General features: G+C 37.0%; 1 protein-coding gene across 1 annotated transcript in view; it reads left to right on the top strand.

Annotated features, from left to right (window-relative positions):
* The window catches only part of LYST (lysosomal trafficking regulator), a 65,050-nt gene that overhangs the window by 29,146 nt on the left and 19,278 nt on the right, over nucleotides 1-16,626 (top strand). The window contains 12 exon segments of the mRNA XM_084285260.1: nucleotides 1,128-1,259; nucleotides 4,752-5,379; nucleotides 5,850-6,027; nucleotides 6,786-6,955; nucleotides 8,436-8,666; nucleotides 9,533-9,699; nucleotides 10,171-10,325; nucleotides 11,736-11,919; nucleotides 12,524-12,702; nucleotides 13,823-14,029; nucleotides 15,327-15,503; nucleotides 15,980-16,056. Coding sequence (XP_084141386.1) covers nucleotides 1,128-1,259; nucleotides 4,752-5,379; nucleotides 5,850-6,027; nucleotides 6,786-6,955; nucleotides 8,436-8,666; nucleotides 9,533-9,699; nucleotides 10,171-10,325; nucleotides 11,736-11,919; nucleotides 12,524-12,702; nucleotides 13,823-14,029; nucleotides 15,327-15,503; nucleotides 15,980-16,056 — 2,485 coding nt within the window.

Genomic DNA, 16,626 nt, shown 5'->3' with positions numbered 1-16,626 from the left:
TTATTTAGGCAATTGGGGTTCTAGTGAAAAAGTTTAGCTGGAATGTTTCATAGTATGTATTTGCTTGTATATCACAGATACCAAGTGAAGTAAAAGTAATTCTGCACTACAGGTTTAAAAAAAATGAAGGTTGCCCAATTCCATTTATTAGTGTACCTCACAGGATTTCAATTATTGCTGCTGTATGCAAACACTTAAAACTGGAACTCAGATGAAGCTGATCTGACGCAGCTGTCAGTAGGCCTACAATGCAAATTTGTTAAGAAAGGCTATCTCGTTTAAAAAAAATATATTAAAAAAAATGGTCATTTCTGAGAATCAATCTATCAGGAATTCCAATGTAAATAAAACTTTTTACAGAAAGTTCCTCTAGGGAAATGAACAGAAAATAGTATAATACCACAAGAGTCCTATAACGTTCATAGATTTTCTATGTAAATTATAAACTAAAGTCAATGAAAACTGCAACCAAGCTGTTTCCAGATCTAAATTACAATTAGGAAGCATTTTCCTGCCACTTTTATGTAATCGCTGCTGCTTGTTAAATGTTTTGGCATTTAGCAACATAATAACAAGATTAATATTAGCATTGTATGACTTCAGCTGTAAACTATGCCAAGATTGAAAATTTAACCAGTTAGAAAATTTTTCTTCTGATGCAGGTGCCAGTGTACCTCCAGTTTTAGTAACTGTTGTGTGTACAAAGACAGTATGGTTGTTTTTCTTATCTATCCTCTAAAATTAATAGATGTAAAACAGAGTAAAAGTAGAACTCATTTTTTTTATACTTAGAGTTTTATTAGATGAACATAAACAGTCATCTGTCTTGACATGGCAAAAAGTCCATGTTACTTATTACTGGCAGTATGCAAGTGAGGACCATCTTTAAAGATAGTTACTCTAGAACAACTTAATATTTTCAGTGTTCTGAAGTAAAATTTGAAGATACGTTACCAAAAGAAACAAAAAAAAGTTGGTCTCAAATTTTTTTCCTCAGATGCTAATGAGTCAAACATTTCTCACTAGCCTGTAGTGATCAACTTTTATGTAACCTGAATATGAATTTTAATATATCAAGAATGTGAACTTACTATGCTTTTATGTAACTTTTCCCCTTTTCCTTCTAGATGGCAAAATTTTTCAGGAGAAAGTTGAATCCCTTATGTACCTGAGAAATTCCAGCAGTGGTGGGAAGTCAGTAGACAGTTCAGCATTTGTGGTTACGACTCCAACTGGTTTTGCAGCTCTACCACTGGAAGGTAAAACAATGCTGGAAAAACACATAAGGACATTAAGACAGTTCTTTGTAGAGTGCCTTAAAGTGTTACTTTCCCATGTCTTTCTTACTAAGCCCCCTACTGCCACCATCACCCCTCATTTTGTTCAGTTTGATGTCTGAACAGCAGAGTAAGAATTCAGTTGAATAGAACAGGCTGCCTCAACTGCTCTTTTTTCTCAGGTAGAGACAAGTTGCAATGCTAATGGCTCAGGCAGTGAAGTGGGCCAGCTAAACAAATTCTTTTGTTGTATAGGCTTGCTAGAGATGTGAGAATGCCTTAACTAGGCAATAGTTAAAATAGTAAGCTATAGGCAGCTATCTTGTCTGTGCAGAAGGTATTAAGTTGATACTTCAGTTGTGCATAATTCTTAATCTCCATCTAAATGTAGTATTAAAATATTGGCATTTAATTATACTGCAGGTATATATACTGTCCTTACATGAGAGAAGATGAGAACCAAGATATAACTTGTTCTTTACATGCTTTATATAAATTAAGAGTGAATAGCTTTCTTGAAACAGCCTCATTATATAGCATGCTAAGCAAGTCAAGGGCTGTGGAAATAACTGCTTTAATCGCTTTTGAATTTTTCTACTACAGATGTTGAAGTAGTCCAAATCTATGAAGTAGTGTGAATTTACTAGTTTACAGTGGTAACTTGTCAGTTAGCTTGTTGTCCAGGGTAGTATTTTCAGCCTTATTGGATAATTTCTTAGTCACACTTTACACTGTTTTGCATATACAATTGACAAACCACCTGTGAAATGAAAGCTAAAACATGTAACTTATGCTTAAGCCTTTATTTAAGCTCTTCAACAATGAGAAATATTTTCCAAACAAAAATGCAAGTTTGTCAGTTTATACAAAACAGGAATGGAAGATTACTCTGTTCTTAGATTTAACTGCATTATATTTCAGATTGTGTATGACTTAGCTATACTCTGTATATAACCGACTTAATACTTTTACAATTGGTGTTTTGTTGGTCCTTTGCTTAGAAAATCAAATAGTTTTCAAACAGTGCATTGAAATACTTAGTTTAAATCCTTTACTGAAGGCAGTGATATAAAGAGCAGACCAGAGTTGTGTATAGAGTTGGTCATTCTCCCATATTTAGATGATATATGAAATCTTACTCTCTTAAACAGAGTACTTTTTCATATCAATAGTACCAAACTCTTGTACATGAATGAAGACTATTCATGTGCACCAGAGGAATGCTCATCATAAATTTTTGTGAAAGTAGGTGTTCACGTTGTGATTATGAATTTGAATTTTTAAATTTAGGTAAAATATTTCAAATGGCATTCTTATTAGACAACTTGCTACTTACTTGTGTGTTTGCAGTTGTATATAGTATCTGCAAATTTGTGTAAGCTTGGCTGTAAGACTGCAGCTATGTGGATCATTTCTGTTATGTACAGGACAGGTCAGTCTAGTTGAATGTATTTGTGTATACATGTATATATTCATGTTCTCTGTATGTTACATATAATTCACAAAAATATTCTGATGCGTTGTCATTGTATCAGTACTAGTCAAAACTATTGCCCTAGTACTAATTAGTTCATAGTTTTCAAAACATTTCCAACTCAGTCTCCTTTTCCTAGACTATCAGAAGGCATCCTCTACCAGGCTGGCATACTTACTGCTTTCCCTCTTGAAAATGTTATGGTGACATCTATAATCTGCTCTGGAAGTAGGACTGCTTCAGGCTAAAATGTGCCATTAAAAGCAGACTACTATGCTAAATAAAACATTTAGTAATTCATTACAGATCTGAAATACACAAAATGGCTTGGTGCAAAAAGGTTAAAATTAGTAGGTGAGCAGTTTGCTGTTATCCACTGAAACATGTTGGTAGATTGGGCCTCTTACAACGGAGAAAAGAGCAGCCTACTCTTTGACGCGCTGGGTGGATGAGGGAAAGGCTGTGGATGTGGTCTACCTTGACTTCAGCAAGGCTTTTGACACCGTCTCCCACAGCATTCTCCTCGAGAAACTGGCTTGGACTGGCGCACGCTTCGTTGGGTTAGAAACTGGCTGGATAGCCGGGCCCAAAGAGTCGTGGTGAATGGAGCCAAGTCCAGTTGGAGGCCAGTCACTAGTGGCGTCCCCCAGGGCTCGGTGCTGGGGCCGGTCCTCTTTAATATCTTCATCGATGATCTGGATGAGGGCATCGAGTGCACCCTCAGTAAGTTCGCAGATGACACCAAGTTAGGTGCGTGTGTTGATCTGCTTGAGGGTAGGAAAGCTCTGCAGGAGGATCTGGATAGGCTGCACCGATGGGCTGAGGTCAACTGCATGAAGTTCAGGAAGGCCAAGTGCCGGGTCCTGCACCTGGGGCGCAATAACCCCAAGCAGAGCTACAGGCTGGGAGAGGAATGGTTGGAAAGCTGCCAGGCAGAGAAGGACCTGGGAGTGATGGTGGATAGTCGGCTGAATATGAGCCAGCAGTGTGCTCAGGTGGCCAAGAAGGCCAACGGCATCCTGGCTTGTATCAGGAACAGCGTGACCAGCAGGGCTAGGGAGGTGATCGTCCCCCTGTACTCGGCTCTGGTGAGGCCGCACCTCGAGTACTGTGTTCAGTTTTGGGCCCCTCGCTACAAGAAGGACATCGAGGTGCTTGAGCGGGTGCAGAGAAGGGCGACGAAGCTGGTGAGGGGCCTGGAGAACAAGTCCTACGAGGAGCGGCTGAGGGAGCTGGGCTTGTTCAGCCTGGAGAAGAGGAGGCTCAGGGGTGACCTTGTCGCTCTTTTTAGGTACCTCAAGGGAGGCTGTAGCGAGGTGGGGGTTGGCCTGTTCTCCCACGTGCCTGGTGACAGGACGAGGGGGAATGGGCTTAAGTTGAGCCAGGGGAGTTTTAGGTTAGATGTTAGGAAGAACTTCTTCACTGAAAGGGTTGTGAGGCACTGGAACAGGCTGCCCAGGGAAGTGGTGGAGTCACCATCCCTGGAAGTCTTCAAAAGACGTTTAGATGTAGAGCTTAGGGATATGGTTTAGTGGGGACTGTTAGCGTTAGGTTGGAGGTTGGACTCGATGACCTTGAGGTCTCTTCCAACCTAGAAATTCTGTGATTCTGTGATTCTGAGTTTGCTTTGAACAGAGGTTGGACTAGACAGTTTCCAGAGGTGCTTTCTGCCCTCAGTGGTTCTGTGATTCTGAATAAATCCCTACTGAGGGTTGGTTGAGAGGATCAGAATATAAATCTGGGAGACTTGGACTTATATGCAAAAACTATTTTGCAATTCATACATCTTTCAGTTTTATCTTGCCAGTTTTTTGGGTGCATGATAGCTTAGTATCTCTACTTGATCACTTGGCCAAATCTGAGCTACGCCAGTTTTTAAACCAATTTTGCTGCATAAGACTAGTTTAGACATTGCTGTATTTTCACGTGGAATGTAACAGTGAGTGAAAAGCCTGTTCTGAGTGCAAAAAACAAAGCTAAATATACCCTTATTTCTCTAGAAAACACTTCCAAAGCTACCATACAGCAGGAGATAAGTTATCAAGTACCTAAAAGGCTATGCAAAAGCTTACCAGCATCTCCTACTTTGTCACCTCAAGTACATCAAAAAAGACTAATTGAAAGATTGAGGAGCATTGATGATCTGCAGAATATTGGCAAGCATGACTACATTGATCTTCAGGATAAAACTGGTTTTGTAACGCATTCTGAAACCATAAAGAGAGTACAAGAAGACTTCCTTAGCAGTTGTGAGTCTGCAAAAACGGTTTGTGACTCAGAATTAACATCTGTTGAAACATTTGAAGACATTCCAAAAGAAGAGGAGTTATCTGAAAATGTATTTGAGAGTAAAGAAGTAGATGTGGACCTGAAATGTAATGAAGGTGGTGCTGCAGCTGAGCCATTGCTGCGTCGTCCAGACAATCTGAGAGGACTGACTTCACTTCAGAGGAGTCAGAGTAATTTTGCAGGGTTGGGCTTAGCGTTTTCTGTTCATGGAGGATCATCAGCCATTGCTCGCTGGCCAAGCTTTGCTGACAAGAATGTACTTCCTGAGGAATGGGAGAGTCTTGCTTTTTCCTCATCTAATGAGAATACCCGAAAAACATATGAAAGCTCTGATGAGAGGTAAGAAGAAAAAAATAAATCAACAGTAGCTCAGTATATCAGGGAAAGCTTTAATTTCACAATGTTCTTGATTACTATCCTACATAAATAAGTCTAAAAAATTAAGAGTATGTTTTCAGTGGTTGTAATAAACCAATTCATTAAGCTTGGTAGTCTACAGAATTGTACCTTTTCGAATTTTACATTTATATAGAGAATTCTTAACATTGGGGATTTTTATACTACCTACAGTAGGAGTGTGAACTTATGGTAGCTCCCCAAAAACCTATGTAGTCATTCTGGTCACATTACACTTCTGTTATTTATTGTCAAAAATAGGTATTAGTAAAGAGTGGTAATAGAACTATTGGTTAAACATTTGCCAAATCCCCCCATGCTGTCCACCCAAATAGTAACCAACAGTTATGCATTTCTTAAGGTTTCCTGTTGTAGACAACAAACTGAGGTAAAATGCATTTCTTTGTGTTCAGATGTACAGAAGACTGTATTGTGCTTGTCTGTTGTGGATTATATGACCTCTTGCGTGGAGTTCTCCTAATATTACCAGATGTCATGCTGGAAGATGTGATGGACAAACTTATCCAACCTGATTATCTCATAGTTCTTGTGAACCACCCGTCTCCTCTCATACAGCAAGGCGTCATTAAAGTAAGCCAATATCAAATGTGTTCAACTAAGAAGTTGTCAGCTAGTTGTGAGCTTACTTTGTCAAAAACATGAAAGTAAAATAAAAAATAACAATTTCTTCATTTTTGTGGACTTCTGAATTTTAAAATCTGTTTCCACCCCTATGGTTTGAAACAAAACACCAGCAAGCCAAAAGAATCTATCAACAGAAATATAATTTGTGATCTAAGCCAGAGAGCTTACACACTAGGATGGAAGGCTTAATACACAAAGTTTGAATGTATCTGTAGATTTAGACTGGATATAGAGGAATAAATCTTTTTATGATAAGGGTGGTGAGAGACTAGAACAGGTAGCCCAGAGAAACTGGGAATGTTCAAAGTCAGGCTGAAAGAGGCTTTGAGCAACCTCGTCTAGTGGGAGGTGTCCCTGCCTATGGTAGGGGGAGTGTGTGTGGGGTTTGAACTAGATGATCTTTAATGTTGCTTCAACCCAAGCCATTCTGTGGTTCTGTACCTGTTACGTATGTGACTTGATCTCCCTTGAACTTGACTAGGAACCTAAAATAGTCTTTGGAGTTTAAAAAATAAATAAATTCAGCTGTGATGGGTGTCGCAAGGCAGTTTAGACCAGAGTTGCAATGTAAAAACAATTAGTTTTTAATCTGGAATTTTAAAAATCATTGATTTCAAACTGTTTAAATTGTAGGCAAGAACTAAACTTTTAGGCAAGTTGTTAAATATGTACATCTTATGTTGTAATTATGTATTTATTTTTAGTTGTTGGATGCATATTTCAACAGAGCAAGGAGGGAGCAGAAGGAGAAGTTCCTAAAGAATCGTGGCTTCTCCTTGCTTGCTAACCAGCTCTACCTTCACCAGGGGACTCAGGAAGTTGTAGAGTGCTTTTTGGAAATGCTCTTTGGCCGGTCCGTTGGCTTGGATGAAGAGTAAGTAATGCTTTGCTTTTGTATCCTGTAACTTAACATTTAAACTAAAAGTAGTGCACTTTCTTGCTGAAGGCAAAGATGTAATAGCTTCCTAAGTACTATTTTTTCCTTCCATAAAGCAAAGTTCTTCAAATATTTTACATGTTTTAACACTGCTTTAACATTTTTCAAGTGCATTAAACCACTTAAAGCTATTGTATGGTCCTTAAGCTTTTGATAAACAACTTCATTTCATGGGTGCTGTCAGGATGTTCTAAACCCTCAGTACTTCAGAGGACCTCGAAGGCCTTTGCACTTTGAATTTACTGTAGTCAGTTTAACACATCCTATTCTTCTCTGATCCTATGTGAAACAATGATTTCTATCCTTGGGAATTTTAAGCAGTGGTCACTAGGCTGCTGCTACTGGACTTTGGTAAGTGATTAAGGAAAAAGCTTGATGCTACTTGTTTCCTTGGATTGGTGCTGGCTATAAATCTCTTTTTTCTCTAGGGCTAATATGACAGAAGTGCTATTTACTTGAACTGATGAGCTACCCCATATTGGTAGGAACAGATTACCTTCAAACAGAAAGTTAACTTTCTAAGAAATTTATATATTTTAGAATTAGCTTGACTACTTAGTGATTGTACAGGGAGGACACACATCCAAGTACAGTCAGCAAGCAGTGCATCAAAGCATTTTGTGCATCAAAGTGCATTTTGAAGCAGTGCTTCAAAAAAGCTCCTTTCTAGTTGCCTTCTTTGCGGGATTTGTAATGGCTTCTGTCTGTTGGCATGGTCTTCACTCCAAAAATGTTCCTGTTTAATTGCAAGACTTAAGCCTTTTGGCTCCTTAACAGTTCTCTGCTTTGGGGCTAGTTATTTCCTCAGAACCCATTGTGGGGCTGGAAAGTTAATTCTTATGGCTCAGGTTAGTTTAGGATGGTACATAGCAGTCATGTGATAGGATGTTTGCTACCTTCAAGTAATCGAGTTTGTTAATGCACAAGTAATACAAGGCCTGAAACTCTGATTTGAAATTCTACAGTTGAAATAAGCCAGAAATTGCCAGACTTTAATCTAAACCTCACCACTAATGGATATTAGGCATCAAACCTGCTCTCAAGTCAATATTGTACTGATGCCAAGGTGTATCTGGTTTCTTGATGTCTGTGCTAGTTGTAATATTACTGGAAAGAAAGTCATTCTTGTACACTGATCAAAAAAACATGCTTGCATAAAATCCATACTGTAGATCATTTGTAGTAAGGTGAAGTACTACATATGCTTTTAGATACTTTGTTTCCTTACAAAGTGTTTTATTTTGCTCTTGTTTTCTGTGGTACTGCAATGAAATGTAAGAAATTGGTATCTACATCTTTGCCAAAGTGCTAGTATAGACTGGTATTCCAGCATTAATAATATATTACTAATTATAATAGCTGCATACACTAGGTTGCTATGTAAAGATGTTAGACTGACTTGTATTTATTTCAACAGATTTGATCTGGAGGATGTCAAGAATGTTGGACTTTTTCAAAAATGGTGTGTCATTCCTGTCCTGGGTCTAATAGAGAACTCTTTGTACGATAATGTTCTGCTGCATAACTGCTTCTGTCTCCTGCTGCAAATTATAAATTCCTGCTCAAAAGTTGCAGACCTGCTGCTTGATAATGGTTTGCTGTATGTATTGTGTAATACACTGGCTGCTCTTAATGGACTGGAAACAAAGTGAGTACTTTATCTGTTGCTATAAAATAACCCAGACACAACCTTTAGAGAAGCAAAAACTGAAGTATATAGTATCCTTATTTAATTTTTGAAATGTTTAGTGAACGTGTAGAAAATAAACTGCTTTTGAAGTCTTCAGCTTTTAACTACACCTCCAAATGAAAGTTAATATTTAGATACTTAGTTTAAATAATAGAACACACTGGTTGTGAAGTATCCTTTGAGTACCCTAAATTTTTAGGTAGGGCCCAGGAGATGGTAGCATTCTACCATATCTGTTGACAATGTCAGAACTGCAGAAGTGTCCCTCCTGTGCTACCTGTTTTTAATATTTGAGATTCTGAGTAGGTCAAATGATTTAATTATAAATATTCTGTACTTACTGAAGAAACTATACGGTAAAGGAAGGAGAGGTGGGGGTTTTGTGCCTGTACTTCATTAGTTCATATGCTGAAGAAGTAGCCAGATTTCCTTTATCCAATAGTTTTAATTCAGCATGGTTACAGAAAGAGATTGAACTGAATTTCTTGAGACACCCTTGTGAGGAATTTAGGATTCAGAACTGTTCTTTATCTTATAAGTCTCATTTAAAAAAATACTACTTTTCCAGTAAAACTTCTGTACAATCCTAATGTTAATCTATCTCAAGGATTTTCCAGGCATTCAATTTGCAAAAGTTAAGGCTGAAAAGAGTCTTAGATTACAATTTTCTAGCCTATAACAGTAATATCTTCAGAAGTACTAATTTCAAATTAAATACAATATAGTAGGTATGGCTGGCAGAAGTAGCAAGAGCAGTAGTAATAGGTCATTATACAGGTTATATCTACTAAATTGTAACGTTTCTGATGATTACAATTTTGCAGCATTCCCCTGAATGACTACAAGTTGCTTGCATGCGATATACAACAGTTGCTGGTAGCAGTTGCAATTCATGCCTGCAGCTCCTCGGGTTCGCAATATTTTCGTGTTATTGAAGACCTCATTGTGCTGCTGGGTCATCTTCAAAATAGTAAAAATACAAGAATGCAAAGTAAGTTATTTGCTTATTTTTTGGGGTCACAGGACTGGAGAAGTAAATCCATTCCCCACTGATCTTCCAGTTGAGGGTGAAGGGGCATTTTTTGGTGATGAATCTTCTTTTAAGTGGTTCTCAAAGTACTACTCTTCCTTGGAAGCCTGTCTTGTGGTAAAGAATTGTGTACTGCTAATATAAATGAACAATGACCATAAGACTTTTATCAGGATGTTTAAATAGAAACCTTCTGTAAAGTTTCATTGAGCTTATTTTCTAGTAATTAAATTCTATGGCTTCTATGTTGAGAACTCAATTCTGTACCATATGCATTTGTATAATGATGAGATGACTTTCAACATGATTTCTTGGAATCAAGAATTTTACCTCTTACACTGTTTTCTTTTACTTTTAACAAATATCTGGAAAAAAATCTTAGACTTGTACAGAAAGCATGCCATTTGGCCTTTATTATGCCTCTTTCCGTAGATATGGCAGTTGCTCTGCAGTTAAGAGTTCTTCAAGCAGCTATTGAATTAATAAAAACTACAGCAAACCAAGATGCTCAGGAGCAGGCTGGATCAGTCCCGTCCCTATCTGCACCACATCGTGCAATGTTTCAAAAGCGTAAAGGCATTGCTGGTTAGTAGTAAAAGTGTAATATACTTGTACTCTTGTCTCTGTGTTACTAATGAAATATCTACAAAACTTGTTTTGCTTTTTCTATGAAAACACAAGTTCAAAATGGGTATAGATTACACTGCTCTAAAATACATCGTGATTTATTGGCTTTATATATTAATCATATTTTAGAACAGTGTAACCTACCCGTTTTAAACTTGGTTTTGTATTACAAGGGGAGAATGGGAGTATGAAATTGAAACTTCAGTTAACTTTCTCATTAGTCTCTAAAGGCAGATACTGCCACCTTTGGAAGAGAATATCAACTGGAAAGTTGCATAGTAAAAACATTTTAAAGGTAGTTCATAGTACTTAACTTCGTAGTAATATTGAAATACAAAAAAAAAAAAAAGTGCTTCTAACTTGAATGCAGCTACAATGTGGGGATTGCACTGTTGCACAGCTTTTAATTAGTGATTATCCTGAAGTAACATCTGGCACTGCAAATTCAGCTGGGAATGTGGGGGAGCTGGACTCTACCATGGAAAATTTCATAAAACATTTGTACAGTTCTAGGTTTAACAATAATACCGTGTCTGTATTGGATGGTTTGTGAATCATTCTGCAAAGCTTTTGGAGTCTTCTGTCTGGAACTTTAATTTGTATGTTGCATTTAAATGAAGCTGCATTTAAGGCGTGTAGAAGATGTAATTTAAAAACCTGAAGTATTTCACTTGTTTTAAAAAATCTTTTATTCCTTGTTTTCTATGGGAACCTTTTTCGTAATATGGTCAGCCTATGAGACTCCTCTCCATCAGCCCAGTAAATACAGTGAAAATATTTGTGAGGTAATCTAGTAAGGCACCAGGGGTGTGTGTGTGGTTGTAGTTACTTCAAAAAGAATGAAGTACAGTCAATGCTCAGCAGTTCATTTCAAGAATTGTTTTTCCAAGGAGTGTTCTGGTAAGATAGAAATAGTTCTCATGTGGTACAAAATGCATTTGTTTATACACTGTTAATATAGTGACTCCTCAGTTGTGTTGGTAGTCAGCTTCTGATATTAAAAGTGAGTAATACCATATTAAAAACTAATGCATCCTTTATCATAATTGCACAGTGAAAATGGATTGAGTGACTTCTTTGCACAAAAATACATAAGTTGCACAATAAATCTGATCTTGAGACTAAATCATTTTATGGTGCCATTTCTTGAATTTTGTATGTTTTTAAATATAAAACATGTTAAAAGAAAGAGGCAAACACTCAAATGATGCTTTTTCCCTTTAATATTAGCATATTTCAAATGCTTGATTTCCTGAAATGATGCAAAATGTTTGGATAAAAGCAGTAACCGAGTGGTGAGTTTGTGTGTTTTAGTAGGATGCTATTAATAGTAGGGTACTATTAATGTTTCTCTGCTTCAAGGTTCCAGAAAATTTTCACTCGCTCAGTCTGATGCTCTGCTGATGAAAATGCGTTCAGTAGCAAGTGAGGAGTTCAACATGATGATGCAACGAAGAATGAGTCAAGAACATCCTATCCACGCCACTGAGACTGAATTTGTACAAAGATTACAGAGGCTAACTGTCCTAGCTGTTAACAGACTCATTTATTTAGGTAGGGTTTTCTGTACATTTCTATTTTGACAGTGCCAGTGCAGTACTGTATAAAAAATCAATATTTGCTTTTGGAGAGTTTGTGTTCAAAAATGTAATGCTGTTGATGTTGGCTTAATGGAGTTAACTATAAAAACATCAAACTCTCAGTAATTTGTCGGTATTACATAACTGACAATCAAACCAGAATATCTGAATGAACTGAACTAGGTATTGTAGTTCTACATTAGTTCATCTAAGCTGCCTGAATTATGACCTGAAGGCCTAAGTTTGACAAAGGGAGCTCTTGCTTTCTCTTTTAAAATTTATCAGTTTGCATGTTTCTATGAAACGGCTAAATTTGTTAGCAAGTCTATGATGACTTGGGGGGTTAGTTAAAATTTCACAGAAGCAAGAGTTTAGCATGTGGGACAAAGAATTGAACTGCTCCATGATTAACTGTGAATACTGAATAAACTGATACCTAAGGGAATTGAAATAAGGAGTACATGTTGATACTTAAAACAATGGAGTAAAGATGATATTTGATTTAATGCCATTTGAAGGAACATGGGATTAGTTTGGTTGAGATGGTACTGACCTATTTGTGCCTCTTAAAATTTAAGCATCTACTGAAGAGTGCCTTGATTTACTGGGTATAACAGAAACCACAAGTCAAAGCAGACTTTCAGCATCCCAGCTGGAAGTTCCTGAAGAAGAAAACCAGCAAGAACTGCCTAACAGAACAAATCCTTTTCTGAAAGACATGTTCAAAATGTTGGTGGAAGGAATCAAACTATCCCTCGTAAGTTACTAATTAGATGTTTTCCCCATTAAAGCATATTTCATAAGGTTCATTTACAAGGAACTTTTAAGGACAGAAAGCTTTAGGCATAAAATGTTTTTCTTGCTGCCTCTCTCAATCCAGCTGAAGCATTGTTAAAAACTGTTCAGCTTCCCAGTTATTCTGAAGTTGTGAAATAATAAATGCATCTGTCCTGATTTAACTGTAACACTTGGCAAAATTCTGATTCTTGAATGAGTATGCAAAGGTTGGATAGATTTCTGTAGTCAACTTTTTCACCGTAAATATTGAGGTATGTTCCTGGACGCTATAAAAGTAGGTCTGCTATATATCTACAGATGATGCATGAAAAGAAGAATTTGAGTGATTTATATATACTATAAATGTAAATAACATTGGTGATGTAACTAGGGGGGCAAACCTTTTTTAAATTATTGCCAAAGAACAGAGTTTCTTTTCTACCATACAATTGTTAGCCTGTCAGCCTTTCCAAGATGACTAGGTTTCACTTGAGTAATTTGAAATGATTATATTGGAAAATCTAGCTTATTGCTTCTTGCATCTTTATTTTCCTGAAGTCATCTTTATAAAAAATAGTTCAATCTGTTTTTCTCCCTAATTCTGGAAAATGAAGTTTGTGGGGTCTTCTCATCGTGCCTTACTTGTAGAATTTTCCAAAGACTACTAATTCCTTTGAGCTCCAGCACCTCAATCAAATGTCCGGTTTCTAACCTTATATGAAGTAATCCATTATTCTGAAACTAGTGATTAACATGTGAGCTATGTATTAAACAAAACCCCTTTTGATTTTTAAACCCTCTGTTCATTTTCTAGATTGTTGTATAGTCCTTCTAACTGAGCATCCAGTTTAGCTAGGAGCTGCATTGCTAATATTGGCAGATCGAGGGAAAATGCTTATCTTACTAGAAAAATGAAATGCTTTTATTTTCAGTAGAGTGCCTTCTAATATGTAATAAATCAGTAAATTAGTTTAAACACTGTTTTCATGGAGTTTTGCTCATTTTAACAATAAGTTTGTTTTGCAACGTAAAGAAATCTGGTGAAAAGAAGCCCTATCTCACTGAGAAGACTAAAAAAAAAAAAATGTCACTTTATTTAGGGTACTAGCAGAATGAACGCACCCAAGCAGCAGTGGAAGAGAATCCTCTTGTCATGTAAGGACACTTTCCGTACACAGCTTGGGAGGCTTCTTGTGCACATCTTGTCTCCAGCAAAACCACTACAAGAAAGAAAGCAGGCTTTGGAGTTGCTCCATGAAGTGAACCATCAGGAGATTATGCGTGACTGTCTTAGCCCAACTTTGCAAGTAAGCTTCAGAGTGTTTGAGAAAAGCCTGTGGAACTTGGGTTCACATTTCTGGTTTAAATTGTACAGTTATCTAGAACTGTGTGGCTGAAGTTGTTCACTGCTATTTTACTGACACATAGAATAATGACAGTCACATCATATAAAATGCCCTCATCTCTGCAATTACTATATTGTCCTGAGGGTAGATAGCTTTGTAAGAGGCAAAGTGTGATTATTTCTGATTACGTTGACTGTAGCACATCAAATACCACATTTCCTGTGCAATGCAGGAACAAAAGGTTTTAACATGAATGATTTGACTGAAGATGCTTGAAGTTGATGTGCCCTGAACAAGTAGATTAATGAGGGATTATCCTTGCCTTGGAACTCTAACTGTAGACTTCCTGAAACTTGTAAGAACTGATTGCCACTATTGTTTAAGAGGATGTCAGTTGTCAATCAAAGCACTACTGTTCTTTAAGCAAAGCACTATTTTTCTTTAGCTTTTACTCTTATAGTGGAATTATGTACTCTGTGTTATTGTAACTCAAGTAGCTGCACAGCTTTTCCCTGCGTTTTGGGGTTTACCAGGAAAAAAACATTTTTGATTATACCCCCTATCAGATTGTATACTGCAAGTTTGAGAGAAAGCATTTTTTTTTAGGAGTTGTAACTGGACAGGAGCATTTCAGTTTGAGATCTTTAGGAGCTACAAGCATGAGATAAGTGAAATCAGATGTGCCACAGTTTGAGTCACTATATGCTAAGGAGAGAAAGTACTTTTTAAATCAATCTATGATACTTACTTGTTTATTATCATATGAACATTATTCAATTAAATCAATGCTCTGACCAGTAAACAAAGAGCTTGTATGTTAACAGTGGCTTCTGGTGTGTCACATGGAGTGTGTTTATTGCCTATGTCTGCTTAACTTCATTATTTGTCCATTCTAATTTGACTAATCAAACAAGGTAAAATTAGGGGCCACTGGCACATATTTCCTGAAGCATAGACAAGATTGCAAGAGTATTTGAAAAAGCAACTTACTTCTCATGTAAGCTGTTTTAAAAGTCACAAGATGCTGCGGGGAAACTATAATGTGGAGGATTAAATTTAGCATGTTCTTTCCACTCCTATAAAAGTTTGTCTTTGGACATCAAAGCTTTAAATTACAGCAAAACGTAGAAGAAACCTGTCCAGGCTTAATAGAAGAGGGAATAAAGTTTAAGGAAGAAAAAAGTTCAGTGTTGTATTTTACAATTAAGAATGACCATACCTCTCTTCTTGCCCTCCCTTCTTTATTTTTGTCTTTTAGCATGGACCTAAATTAGTGCTATATTTATGTGAGTTAATGCACAATCACAGTGACGAAATGAGCAAAGAACAACAACTAGCAGCGGGAGACTTTGTGAATACTTTAAAATGTTGTGGCTATAAATGCATTCCTCTGAGCACACGGCCCAAACCAGATATAATAAAAGCTTTGAAGGAGGTTTGTGAATAAAAAAACTTTACTTTAAAAACTAGTTATGCTTAAGTTAGATAGATAATATATCTATTATATATGGGTGGAGTTTTAATGAACACAGTGCTTGCTTTGAGCACGGATTGTTTGTTGGCATTCTCTGAGTTATGAATATTTCTGTAACATGCTTACACTTGACAGCAAGCTCATTTTAATGATACTTGGTTAAGTATATTACTTAAAGCAAAAGCAAGAGTTCACAATAAGCTACTAGTATTCCCTTGCCTGGAGAAAAATGAATTTTTGTGATTCTTGGCAAAAAAAAAAATAATTTAGATGTAGTTTTATGTTAAAATGACAGCTGAAATGAAGACTTGGTTTTAAATGGTGGGAAGGTATCAGGTCAGTGATTTTTCTACCAGTCTTTTTTCAAATGGGCATATACTTCACCATCTGCTTGCTTTTTTCTGAGTTTGGAGAAATAACATAGAACTTCTGTTCAGGATCAGAAGAAGTATGAAATAGAAGAAGGTGTGAACAAAGCTGCCTGGGAGAAAACAATGGCTAATAATCGACAAAAGTAAGTGCTTTCTTGAAGGGGCTGTAAGAGCTTCCTTAGAATGCTGTCTCCTTGGCACACCATTGCAGATACCTCTGTAATTGTTAAATGTGTGGGATATTTGAAATTAACATGGATAGGAGCTTTCAGCTATATTACTATTATATAAACAGTTTGATTGTGGGTATATGCATTTGGGTAGGTTGCATAATCTTGAGAGTACATACTTTTTTGGATATTTGGAATTTCACCTCCAGTTTTACAGCCGTTGTGTCTGTCCAATCAGCTTGCCTCTTGCTGTGATCTTTTAAACATAACTTCCTTGCAACTAACCCTCATCTTCAGTGAACACAATATAACATTCAGCAAGTATCTGTGAATCATTTTTGTGAGCTCTGCAGGCTGGTGCTTGATGTAACACAAATTGAAATAGCTTGTAGTAGAGTAAGAGGTTCTTTCCATTAATTTACATTCCAGGCCATGCCATAAAGTCAGCTGAGATGCACACAATGTGCTTTAACGAAGGCAACTGCAGCCATCTGCTAAGGTCAACTTAGATAAGTCTGTCCAGATAAGCAACAAGGCTTCACT

Source organism: Netta rufina (assembly GCF_964035555.1).
Source record: "Netta rufina genome assembly, chromosome: 3".
In the NCBI taxonomy this organism is placed as follows: domain Eukaryota; kingdom Metazoa; phylum Chordata; class Aves; order Anseriformes; family Anatidae; genus Netta; species Netta rufina.
This window is presented reverse-complemented; position numbering and strand designations above follow the sequence as displayed.